Source organism: Cetorhinus maximus, unplaced genomic scaffold (genome assembly GCF_964194155.1).
Source record: "Cetorhinus maximus unplaced genomic scaffold, sCetMax3.hap1.1 HAP1_SCAFFOLD_2872, whole genome shotgun sequence".
NCBI classification, from domain to species: Eukaryota; Metazoa; Chordata; class Chondrichthyes; order Lamniformes; family Cetorhinidae; genus Cetorhinus; species Cetorhinus maximus.
The window spans coordinates 23,603-36,499 of NW_027598803.1; the positions used below are offsets into that span (position 1 = coordinate 23,603).

Here is a 12,897-nt window from a genome sequence, read left to right on the forward strand (position 1 = left end):
GGCACTGATAAAATCTTAGCTTTAGTGCTGAAAACCTGTGCACCACAATAAGTTAGCTCCTTATCTAAGCTGTTCCAATGCAGCTTTAACGCTGCCATTTTACCTGACAATGTGGATGATATTTTTTCCATAAAAAGTAGAACAAGCCTAACCTATAACAATAACTCTCATTTATATACCACCTTGAAGGTAACAAAACGCCCCAAGGTGTTTTACAGGAGTGTTATCAAACAAAATTTGACACTGAGTCACATGAGGAGCTATTAGGACAACTTAGTCAGAGGCAGGTTTCAAAGGAGAGAGGGAGAGAGAGATACGTGGCCTCTCCATTGTCCAAGGGTCCAAAGCCTAGGGCCCACATAGCTGACGATTCAGCCATCAATGGTGGAGCGATTAAAATCAAACATGTGCGATGGATGAATGGATCTTGGTATGAGTGAGGATATGGAGAGCAGAGTTTTGGATGAGCTCAAATTATGGAGAGTAGAAGATGGGAGGCCAGTCAGAAGCATTGGAATAGTCAAGTCTAGAGATAACAAAGGTATAGTTGAGCATTTTAGCTGTAAATGAGCTGAGGCAGGGACGGAGATAGCAAGGTAGAAGCAGATGGCCTTGGAGTGGATGTGTGACGGAAGTTCATTCCAAGGTCAAATAGGTCCGTGAACTGTCTAGTTGAGTTCCAGGCAGAGAGCAGGGAGAGGGATGGAGTCAGTGACTAGGAAACGGTTAATGGCTGGGAACAAAGGCTTCCCCCAGTATTTATTCAGAGGAAATTTCTGCTCATCCAGGACTGGATATCAAACAATATGACAAATCAAGGACAGTGAAGATATCAAAAGAGGTGACAGTGAGGTGGAGCTGGGTGTTGTCAGTGTACATGTGCAGCTGGCTCTTTACAGAGGATGTTACCAAGGAGGAAGCATGCAGGTGAAAAATAGCAGGAGGTCAAGATAGATTCTTGGGGGAACGCCATTGGTAATAGTATGAATGAAGAACAAGAAGCCATTGCAGGTCCTGCTTGAGCGATGACAAAAATGATAAAAATGGAACTAGGCAAGGGCGTTTCTACCTGGCTGGAGAGGAGAGGCCTTGGAGGAGGATGGTGCAGTCAACATGTCAAAGGCTACAGCCCAGTTGAGAAAGACATGGAATAGATGACCATCATCAGTCACATGGGGTGTTATTTGTGACTTTGAGAAGGTCCATTTCAATGTTATGATAGGGCAGAAATCTGATCAGAGTGGTTCAAATCTGAGTTGCAGTAAAGGTGGGCAGAGATTTTGAAGGCAAAACACATTCAAGAACACTAGAGAGGAAAGGAAATTTGAACATGGGGTGGTGGCTTGCAAGGGTAAAGGGATCAAGGTTGGGTTTTTTGAGGAGGGGGGGTGTGATGATGGCAGATTTGAAGGGGAGAGGAACACTACTGGAGAGGGAATTGTGAACATTATCAGCTAACATGGGAGCCAGTGAGGGAAACTGGGTAGCCAGTGGGAATCGGTTTGAGTGAACACGAGCTGGGTCTCAGGGACAAGCTGAGCTCAGGAAGGGCATGAAGGAGATAGGAGCAAAACTAAAACAGGTGGAATTTCAGGGCTAGGGGAAGGAAGAACCTTTGGAGATATTTGACCTGGTGGGCTAGGGGAAGGGAGGCAAATGATTGGATAGTCTCAATCTTTGTAACAAAGAAACCCATAAGTCTTGTTGTATGTGAGGAGGGCTGGGGAGAGGCATCTAAGAAGTTTTTTTTTTAAAGTGAAGAGAAGCCGGCTTTATCAATGTGTTTCAGGATGACCCTAAAAAAAGTGAACAGTTTTGGTCGAGGAGAGTAGGACAGGATATCCCAGTATTGTTTTCCGAGATATTTAGCAAGCCACTTAAATCTTTAAATCAGATTGGCACTTCCAGGAATTACCAGATATATTTCTGCACTTCAGCGCCTGGGTTTTAAGCATCAGCTGGGTAGGAAATAGGGGCGAGGAGAATTGCTCGCCTGTTACATAAACCCGAGGGATTCCCCTCCAATCAGTCCTGGGTCACAACTTTGCTCTGTACTCAGCCTGGAGCTGAATCGTTGATACTATTTAGGATGGAATCGCCACGCAACTCCTGGGCCTAACTAGCAATCACAAGCTTGTCTAATTGTGTTTAAATTCTGCATCCAATTGCACACGCTTGTTATTCAAGCTCCTAACTCGTGAGAACGGTAGAGCCGTCGCTGCCTACACAGACATGAGCGTGTCTGAGAACGTTTGTCCTGCCAATAGATTCTTGCAGAGCAAGAAAAGCTAAATTCCACACAAGTACACGGAAACAAGTCACAAAGACACGCATTGGACACACGGTTTTCTTAAACCGATGAGATTGCTTGCATTTACCCTCACCCCACTGTAAGGTGAGGAGCGTTTCTACGGATGTTTTTAACAGCGTGAGCTTGGGGTGACTCGAAGGGAGAATTGTTGCAACAACAACAAAAAAAAAGAACATCTGATAAGATCCCATGTTTCTCATTACGAAAGGAATTGCCGAGTTGTTAAAATGCAGTGACTTGGTCCTTGGCTTATAGGTCAATCGCTCTTTGGTTCCGGGGTGTTAAATTTAGTTTCCGAGATAAATTTCCACAAAGAAATTCCAAGATAGTTTCCTTAAGCTGAAGTTGCGGTGTTACCACACTCGCTGTAAGTGCAGCGGGAATTTTCGTAGTGATGTTTTTTGTTTCTCTTTCACATTACAATAATAGTGATCGCGTTTTCTGTCAGGCTTTTCTTAACAGTCGACCACTTTTCGGTTTTATTGTAAAACTCAAATAATTTTTAAAAGTTCAGTAAACTCTATATGTGTAACAACGCTTTCACCAGTCGATTGCAGCATTTTAATTCTGAAGGGGTAAGGTGCAACTCCGCTGTTCTGAAGTTTTCAGGTACCTGGTATCTAATCGTTGCTTAGCTATACTTTCTCAAGGTTACTACTTTACATCAATATTCTGTACACGGCAATTTAATAAGACAAAATGACAAAGTGATTCACAAATGGGCTTAATGAATCCAGATGCCAAATCCAGAATCCGTTTCGTTGTGTAATAAGTAATTTTCTATAAATTGCTACTGAATACTGCCTAATGTGTTTTTTTTTTGCTGTAGCATAAGCTTGCGGTCATATGTCTGAAAAAATGTGAATTGTTTTCGATGTTTAATTGTAAGGAAGGCGTAAGATGAGTTCAGTCTGGTCAAATAATCAGTCGACCACTTTTTCGGTTGTATTGTAAAACTCTCTTAAATAATTTTTTCTTAAAGTTCAGTATACTCTAGATGTAGCAAGGTGTTTGCCAGTCGATTGCAGCTTTTTTTATTCTGAAGAGGTAAGGTGCAACTCTGCTGTTTAATGCTGAATGCCTGGTTATGGGGCCCACTGCCCAAACTTGGGAGCTTTGTGAAATGGGAATCCCAAATAAATGGAGGAACAACAAGGAAGTGTAAGAAAATGAAATGAAAGTGAAACAAAGGTGAAGAGTAGCTAGCCAGAACTGGACTGGAAGGAAAATCTGACTCTGCCAGGGATTTGAGACGTTGTCAGAAGGCTGTTACAGATGTAGTACATAATTGTAAATCCTACGTATGTATATATGCAGGATTTTATATGTACGTATTGGTGATCAAGACCATTTATTTTAAAATGTAAATTTGAAGCCTTCTGAAATGCATTTATAGTTCTATTCAATTACAAAATGTAAGCTGATGATGCGTTTATGGTGATTAACTCAGGCCCTATGGACTTGGGGAAGCCTTGGAGGTTATCTGATGGTGTTTTGCTGCGACAGGTTAAATAATTATTATTCCCGATAAATTTATTCCTCTTTCTGTACGTGCTAACCACTAATTTTCTTAGGGAAGATATGAGGTTTGTGAATAATATTCAATGTATTTAATCATTTTGAATATCTTTTTTATAGGTAAAACATGGGTCTATCTGATGTAGGTGAGGGTAATTCCATGTTGGACTCCAGCTCCACAGATGATGACAGCTTTGAGTTCAGAATGTTGATGGCCTATGCAAAAAGGACTTTGCCTATAGACAAAGCCCCTAAAGTTGGCAACAGGAAACCAGACAAGTCTTCAGTTGAAGGGAGCAATGTGGGTGCTGCACACAATGTTGGTTCAAACCAACAAGCAAAAGTTGAACTAAGGCAAACGGGCAGAATCCAATCTGGTGGAAAAGAGAAAAATCATGCTCGCAAATCCAACCGCAAAAGGAAATCTATATGGAGAAGGATTCCATGTTTACGAGGAGAATCCGAAAAATGCCAAGCTTTTGTAGAACAAGAAGGAATGGATGAAGAGGGCAAGATGATGTTCAAATCTTCATGCAAAATCACTTTTCCAGAAGCAGAATATGGTGAGTGTTCTGAGGCATGATAGTAAGTAAGTAATTTCCTTTATAAGAGGAGAGAGAGAGAGAGAGGCAGGCAAAGCATAATCCTTTTTGAGCTTAAGTTGAGCTTGTAGGACATCAATCCCCACAGAGCATCATCTAAGGTTGCTGGGTAGATAGGAGTGGGAACATTGTTATTCCACCTTTCCCACCTCACTTTCCCCCTCCTCCACCCTGGGTGCTACCTCCCCACCTTGAAGGATAGCAACCCCTTCCCCCCCCCCTGCCCTCCCCACCAAGCACCTCTGGCTGAGACTAAAAGTTAACTAACATTTTTTAAATTTGAGCATTTTTGACCTGTATCATTTAGTCATTGGGATGAAGTGCAGCAACCTTGTGTGTCGTAAATTAAGGCAGTCTCCACCTAGTTTTAATTATACATCAGTTCAAAGCTACTCGTATACTTTGTATATTTTCTTTCCCATATAGGATCCCTTGGCATGATCAGTCCAACTATGCACCAAAAGAGTTAAACATAAACCTTGTCTATGCTGAGTTAGTCAACCTCAGCCAGGAGCAGTAAGAACAGTATATTTGCCTAAACATTCCTTAGTTACTGAGGAGAAAATTGGGCAGGGCTATCTTTCCTTGTTGGATATGCCTATGTGGTGTTGTCAGGGAGGAAAGACCCAAGGTGGACCTGGATATTTCCCATAGTCAAATAGCTTTTTCATAACCAACCTAAAGGCTCTTACCGAACATTGCCACTTGGTACATCCTTGAAGGTTATCGGTATCCATTGTGTTGAGGTGAGGAAGGGAGGAAATAAATTTGGCACGGGTTTGTCAAAACACAGGAAAGAAAATTTAAGTGACGTGTTGTGTAACAGCCAGGACACACAAGGGAACTGCAATCTGCCACCATCTTTGGTGAAGCCTCCCACATTACTTTCTGTTGCCAAGGTGTTTGTTTTTTTTAGGACTTAAAAGTGTAACACAGTTCAAAATGTTCTTTCCTCTTGTATGTGTAATACAGGACTGCTTGTGCCCCTGTGCTTCATAGCTGGCTGGGTTTTATGGTATAAAACTATTGGCCTGGGAAGACAGTTACACTATAGTAATTCCTCCTTTGGGGATGTTCCATGTTATCTAAAATTTGTGGAAAGCAGCAAGTCTCATGAGCTTTTATCAACTGTCTGTTTTTTAAAATAAAAATAAATAAATCTCTCAATGTAATATAATTTTCAACATTTGGGATGTCCTCAAAGAAAATCAAGGCGTTGCTGAAAAAAGAGACATGTTTTTCATCTTATACTCATCAGGACAGTTTGCAAGAATACCAATAGTAAAGGGAACAACAATTTTTACTGCAGGAGGAGTGTGCTAATTGGTTGGCAAGTGGGCTCTGATTGCTAGAGGTGTTGCCATGGAGAATGTACCAGGAAGCTGTTAGATGCCAATCTTTTGCAGCCCAGCTCCATACTACTAAATGACTAAAATAAAGGCAATTGGTTCTAAGTAGCTCCTTGTTTCTGAAATTGTTAAACCGTTATGCACTGTCACCATTACAAAAAACAAGTTTGTTCATGCCAATCAACTCCATTATTCTAGTAATGGATTTAAGACCAATGGGTCCAAATTAGATTTGTCACCCTTTTGCAATTAAAAAAAAATCACATCAGGTAATTGTTGACTGATGTAAGTGTTCTGTTGTGTGCTTAATTCTTATCTAACTACAGAGTGTCAGATGAACACTTTTTCTGCAAAGCTCATATGGGTTAATTATAGTAATGTGGAGCACCTACTCCAGCTTAGTGACAAATGCAAGTGCTAGATAGGCAATTTCTAGTGACTCTAAAAATGGTGGCACAGTTGAGTTATTTGCTGGTCATTTTAAAAAGTTTTTAAAAAAAAATGGGTGGCAGTCAGCCACAGCGACACAAGCAACCAAAAAATATTTATCTGTGCCATGATGCAAAACATTTTGGATGAAATTAGACTGACTTATAGACTAGCAGAAAGTGAATTACAGAAGAATAACTTTTAGTATCTATCTTTTGAATCAAAAGTTGTTCAAACTGATTCCTTAGATGCACAGAATGGCTGCCATTTACCCACATAACAGGAACCGCATTTTAATATAATTCATTTATATGTGAAGTGCTTGGGCCATTTCTGAAAGACCCAGATGCAATACGAAAAACAATTTGGAAGCTATGTGGTCTTACAACTTTAATTCGTAACTCCTATTGCAGAATCAAAGCCTTCTGCTGATGAGGTGGCTGAAATGTTGCAGAAGGTTATGAACTCAAAGCAGCAGAAGGATACCATTGGGGTGATTCATTCTTGCAGTTTGGAAGTTGATGCTACTGGTAAGTAGTTAACAAGAGTGAAGATCTTTCAAAAATGTTGTTATTTTTGACTGAGAAATAATTGAATTTGTTTTACAGGGAATGATCAGAAAACGATAGACCAGATTATTGCACTCTTAACAACTGAAGGAGACTCTATAGATGAAGAAGTAATTCAATTCAATTATTCCTGTTATGTTGTGAATGTCTGTAATTAGACAACAGATTTTTTTCCCTACTTGCATAAATGATTTCCTTTCTTTCATTTGTTGAAATAGATTAAAAAAGATCCCACCTTTACCAGACTACTTGGTGAAAAGCCATCACTTACAATTTTTAAAAAAGTTATGGATTCTGTTCTTGAAGTAGCCTTGCCCGCAGAAATGAATTCTGAAGCGGAGAGTGAAACAGAAAGAAAGCTGAAGAAGATTGCTTTTGTCGTACATGCAACCACTAGATTTGCAGCTGTTGGTAATCACCCAATGACTCAAATTATGGGTTTTGGAACAAAATATTTGCAGGAAAACTACACTGCCTGGGTCACAAAGAAAGGAGGCTGGGTAAGTTGATGCAGCAAATCCATCAAAATAGTCTTTTTTTTCTGCTTGATGAATACACACACGTCACTTTTACAGTCTAGTTAACTGGCTGGCATAAACACTTGCTTTTGTCCATGAATCACCATTAAATAGCTCACATTGTATTTGACCACCTTTTATTATTTTGAAAATCCCTCTATTTTCTTCTACTGTATAAATCTTTCCATGACCTTGTTTCGCCCCATTTCTACAGTCTGATCCAACCCAACATCCTATCTAATTCCCCTGCTCCTAGTAGTTTGACCTACTTTCTTTCTACTTCAAAGTTATCAGTCATCATTAATAACTGCACTCTGGGATTCTCTTCAAGTCTACTTAAGCCTTTCCACCCAAACCTGGCTCTTTAACTATGCCTTCAGTCACTTCCCCTAACTTTATATTTCAACCATATTCTAGATTCCCCAACCCCTTGAATCTGTCGAGCTTGTTTACAGTCACTTATCACTTTACAATGCTATATTTTAAATAATATATACTGATAGTTTATTTTCTATGGCATTTTGCAAGGCTACATGTGTATATAACCTCAGAATTCACCTCCTGTTGCTAATTTAAAGCAATAGTTAATAGAGAATGCAAGAAATCAAGGTTAGGAGATAAAACCACATGGGCAGAGTCCCACATTAATGTCAATTTGCAGTGCAGCATACAGTGCCCTACTACAAGCTGGTCTTACAATCTAAGTTATCAATGTGTTACTTGTAAGTGCTTGTGTGGACATCAGATGAAGAGGAGAATATCAGGCTTGCCCTTATTGAATTGATGCTCACAAATAGATTGTTCACTTGACTGAAGTACAGGATAGTGACTGGTGTCCATGCAACTTTACTCAGACTTAAATTAGGGATTCTGGGAGAGCAGTTTTTCTGTATCAATGAACGTCAGAGCACTTAGGCAAATAATGTAGAGAATATTGCTAATCCTCTGTAGCTCAACTTTAGGACAGTTGGTGAGATGTAGAGCAAAGGCTTGGAACTACATAAATCTACAGAGTTAATGGACATGGCTTTTGAATGGTTCTTTCTATAATTCCTTCCTTTCACGCTTGCATGGTGAAATCCCTCTTTCAATGAAAACTAGGTAACTCTCTGCTATTAATGATTTAATAAAGGTATTCCAGATCTGCAGATATGGAAGGTACAGTTTAGCTAATGAGTTTTCTGATCCCAGCTGAGGTTACCACTGGACAAGCCTGATCCCAGAGTGGAACCCAGCTTGATAGATCCTAACTTTTAGTTTAAATACGTGGAGAGTGGCTACTAAACAGTCATCAGAATCAGCTAATGAACTTAAAGCGAAAGAGTAAAACGTGGGGAATGTGGTGGTATTGTCACTGGACTGGTATTCCAGAGACCCAGGGTAATCCTCTCGGGTCCCGGGTTTGAATGCCACCATGGCAAATGGTGAAAATCTAGTGTTAAAATCTGAAGATGACCACACAACCATTGCTGATTTTTGTAAAACACATCTGGTTCACTAATGTCCTTTTTAGGGAAGTAAATCTGCTGTCCTTACCTGGCCTGGTCTACATGTGACTTCAGGTGACATATGCCACCTCAAACAAATGCTATGGATCTCTCCTCCTTCCCCCCCCCCCCCCCCCTCTCTCCTCCCCCCCCCCCTCTCTCCTCCCCCCCCCTCTCTCCTCCTCCCCCCCAACTCAGCAGTCAACAGTATCACTGCTTCACATGCCCATAACAAAGTTACAGACCTTCCATTTTCTCTTTGGACCTTCTGGCCTCTTGCAAGCTGTTCTCACTTTAAATCTGCTTTCTGCAGCTTTTGTCTCTAACTCTGAAGCTCAGAGCCTTTTCTTTCTGCCCCTCACTCATAACTTCACTTAACAGGGCCTTTTCCACGTTCCTGTCCTTCCTTTGACTAGACGGTCTGCTTGGGACTTGCCCCTGTTCCACTCCCCTGGATTGTGGGGTCTTTTCTTTAGCTTGGGACTGGCTAGCTGTCCCCTTTTGCTCCAGTCTCCTGGCAGCTATCTTTAAAACTAACTGAACTCAAACAGCTTCCAAATCAAACTGCTGTTTCTAGTTTCTTGTGTGTCTGTGGGAGAGATCTGCCTCTCTGGACCCCTGTTGCTAGGCAACAGCCCAGGTTTGTTTTTTACACGTTTGCTTTACTTAGCTTAGTTGTGTAACTCATTAAAAGTGCAGGCACCTTTTAAAGTGAAATTTTTGGCCTTGCTTAACTCCTTAGACAGCACCTTCCAAACCCACGACCATTCCATCTAGAAGGACAAGGGCAGCAGATAGATGGGAACACCACCACCTGGAAGTTCCCCTCCAAGTCACTCACCATCCTGACTTGGAAATATATCACCGTTCCTTCACTGTTGCTGGGTCAAAATCCTGGAACTCCCTCCCTAACAGCACTGTGGGTGTACCTACATCACATGGACTGCAGCGGTTCAAGAAGGCAGCTCACCACCCCTTTCTCAAGGGCAACTGGGAAGGGCAATAAGTGCTGGCCTAGCCAGTGACACCCCACATCTCATGAATGAATAATTTTTAAAAACGCACTGACCCAGATCAAACAATAAATCAAACTTAAACATTAAAGCTAAAACTCATTCCTAACACCCACAAATACCAATATAACTTAAACGATTGCTATTTCCTAACGAGGGAAGTGTACAAGTACATGTTTACTTTTTTGTTGAAAAATTTCATTGGCTTGGGTTTTTCCTCTATGGCACCACTAGACTACCTTTCCCAGGCACAGGCATTGTCTATATAGTTTGCATCATACCACAGGACTGACCCCTCAGTTTGAGGATTTTTTTTCCCCCCCCTTTTTATCTATTATTCCCCTAATATTATTTACTCATATTTCAGAACTGTTTTTATCTTTGATCCTAATAGTTTATACGTATTGTCAATAAATATTTCTCTCCTTCCAGGCAAAGTTAATGAAAGAAGAATATATTGACTGACTGCAAGATACCCAGCTGTCAAGTTATACAAATGCTTTCCTAAACAATGGCGATGCCTTGCACTTCACCAGACTTGTTTCTTGAGCTAGCTTACACTGTGGTGGTGAGTGATCATGGACTCCTAATGCATCAAATCACCTATGGAGTTTGGAACAGTTGAAAAATGAACCAGTGTCTCGTGGAAACTGACATAACTCTAAGAAAAGTCCAAATGACAATGTTCTGCAAGGGTGTTATATATAATTTTATATTTAGAGTAGGGGGGAGTTTGAAGCCTGATGCCAGGAACTCTGGGCTGCATTATGTTGGTGGCAGGAAGGCAGTGATTCCACTTGTAAGCAGTAGGAAGCCAAATGTGCTAGATAGAGGTATTTGTCTCATTTGTATGTAATTAAACGTGCAGCACTCTGGTTGACCTCCACTTTGGAACATGAGGCCTTGCCTGGATTCTACCACATTGTGAAATTATCTTCCATTGGAGTGGAAATTTTTCCCAAAAGGGAAGAGGAGACCATCACAATCACACAGTTGAAGGACTACCTTCAGATGTTGTCTCTCGGTGAGGTAAACAGACTGAGTGCAAGCATCAGGTGATCAGGAAGACCAGGGACCCACCATCTCATCCAAGGGCAGCAACCAGTAAAAAGAACAAACAGACATGGGACTCATCCACCCAGTCCTCCTGGACCCCTGAGTGGAGGAGGAGCAGAGCAGAGGAAGTACATACCAGGTGCCACAGGCACCAATGCTGCAGCAGCAACAGAAATTATGAAAGCTGTTCAGGGTCCATAAGGTTGGACCCCTCAACAGCACTTGTAGCGATCCAGAAGCTTCATTCACCCTGCATTGAGGTCTGGGTACCAAGTGACAGCACCACCTGCCCTCACATCACCTGAAACTGGAATTGGTGGCTTCCTGCCCACCCCTAGCACTTGATTGGCTGGGCCCAGTGACCCCATCCTGTTAAATGGCCAATTGCATACAACTGGCAATGCCCCCCACCACCACCAAGACCTGTGGCATTGAATAAATTCTGCCCATGGACTTGTATAACGTACTTATAACATCAGGGTACCCAAATCACATGGGCCTGAGTGAAGAAGCCATTATAACATTGCGTGACTGATCAGAGAAAAGGTGTCTCAATTAAGTTTATTTCTCTCCTTTTGTGCGATTCAAATGACTAGGGGTTCTCCCATCTCCTTCTGCTGACTTCAGTCTTTTCTGATCTGGAAGTCAGTTATTGAGGTCCAACTGTTAAAATCATCTGGACCTCTCACTACCATTCCCCTGGCCAGAATCTCAGCTGAGTTAAAATTACCTGCACCTTTAGAAATGAAGGACAATCCATTGGAAGATGTCCTAGAGATGCTATTTGCCAGAATTTTTGTCAGTCAAAGCTTGTAAAATGTAGTTTATATTTGGACTTCATCTCTCTCATTTTGTTAAATAAAGCTCCCATGATAATTTTGTCACCTGTCTTCATTCCCATGCAGAAGCTATTTTACCATATGTGTAAGGCCAACATTTGGGAACTCTGTTTCTTGTAAATGTCTGTTATCCACCAGAGAGAGATTGGGGACAGTGGCGCAGTGTTTTGAGGGGTGGGGGTGGGTGTCAGTTCTATTGTGATAGATAATGGGAGATTCCTCTAACCTGATTTAATTGTCTGGTGGGGAGGGTTGTGGACTGTAAATGCAGACAAAATAAATAAGTCAGAATAGCAGATTCTTGCTAAATTAAAAGATAAATTTATGAAATATAAATATCTAGCAAGAGATTGTGAATCTTGGGATTGAGGTAATTAATTATCCACAAGTGGGAATAATTCTAGAAGCAATAAAAAATCCATTTGGATTAGATGTAACTTTACTTAATCTGATATAAAATGTGAATATAATATCTATCACTAACCTCCCCCAGCCCTACAATCCTCACTGAACCTGTGTTCCTCCAATTCTGGCCTCTTGTGCATCTCTGACTTCCATGACTTCAGCTTTCTAGAAGCTAAATTCTGGAATTCCCTCCCTAAGCCCCTCTGCTTCTTCACCTCTCTTTTCCAAGACACTCATTAAAATCTACCTCATTGTCTAAGCTTTTGGTCACCTACTAATGTCTCCTTTTGGATCAATGTCAATTTTTTTAAAACTTCACTCCTGTGAAACACCTAGGAAAGTTGTACTGCATTCAAGGTGCTGCTTAATATATTAGAAACGAGCTGTTATTCTATATGATAGCATTTCTAAATAATTATTTATATGCTATTTCAATACATTCTTGAGACCATGGTGGTCAGAAGCTGAGACCATTCGGCCTATTGCTTTGGTTTCCCTTGACAGTGCAGGTTATTTCCAGTAAGTATGGTAAAATAAAGCAGTATTGTGTTTACACCAGTAGTATTCACTAGAAAAAGTGTCAATTGGGACATTGGGAAAGTTTGAATCAGGCTACTAAAAATACTTATAGATTCATTATGATTTATTTCTTTAGAGAAGTATCGTGGAGGAGGAGGGGGCGGGGGGGGGTGAATGATAAAGGATTAATAAAAGAGTAAAACAATAAATTGAATAAAAATAAGTAAATTTTTTTTTTAAAAAGGAGTGAAGATAGAGGAGAGAGTTCATGGTCTGAAGTTA

General features: G+C 40.9%; 1 protein-coding gene across 5 annotated transcripts; it reads left to right on the forward strand.

The window, feature by feature from the left end:
* The first annotated feature begins 2,387 nt into the window (after positions 1-2,387).
* LOC144677679 (uncharacterized) lies at positions 2,388-11,726 on the forward strand. 5 transcript variants are annotated; one of them, XM_078537708.1, is made up of 6 exons: positions 2,388-2,678; positions 3,950-4,392; positions 6,623-6,739; positions 6,818-6,888; positions 6,997-7,278; positions 10,229-11,726. In XM_078537708.1, the coding sequence occupies exons 2-6, from the start codon at positions 3,957-3,959 to the stop codon at positions 10,259-10,261; spliced, it is 939 nt and encodes a 312-aa protein (XP_078393834.1). In that variant the 5' UTR covers positions 2,388-2,678; positions 3,950-3,956; the 3' UTR covers positions 10,262-11,726. The 5 variants fall into 5 exon arrangements, with proteins under 5 accessions (XP_078393834.1, XP_078393836.1, XP_078393839.1 ...); XM_078537710.1 differs by lacking the exon at positions 2,388-2,678 and adding an exon at positions 2,717-2,920; XM_078537713.1 differs by lacking the exon at positions 2,388-2,678 and adding an exon at positions 2,717-2,886.
* Positions 11,727-12,897: the final 1,171 nt, after the last annotated feature.

Bases quoted from the DNA above. Each gene is read 5' to 3' on its own strand.
- LOC144677679 (XM_078537708.1), top strand. From the start codon at position 3,957: ATGGGTCTATCTGATGTAGGTGAGGGTAATTCCATGTTGGACTCCAGC. The intron at 4,393-6,622 runs GTGAGTGTTCTG...CTCCTATTGCAG, and splicing joins TTTTCCAGAAGCAGAATATG to AATCAAAGCCTTCTGCTGAT. The intron at 7,279-10,228 runs GTAAGTTGATGC...CTCTCCTTCCAG, and splicing joins TCACAAAGAAAGGAGGCTGG to GCAAAGTTAATGAAAGAAGA.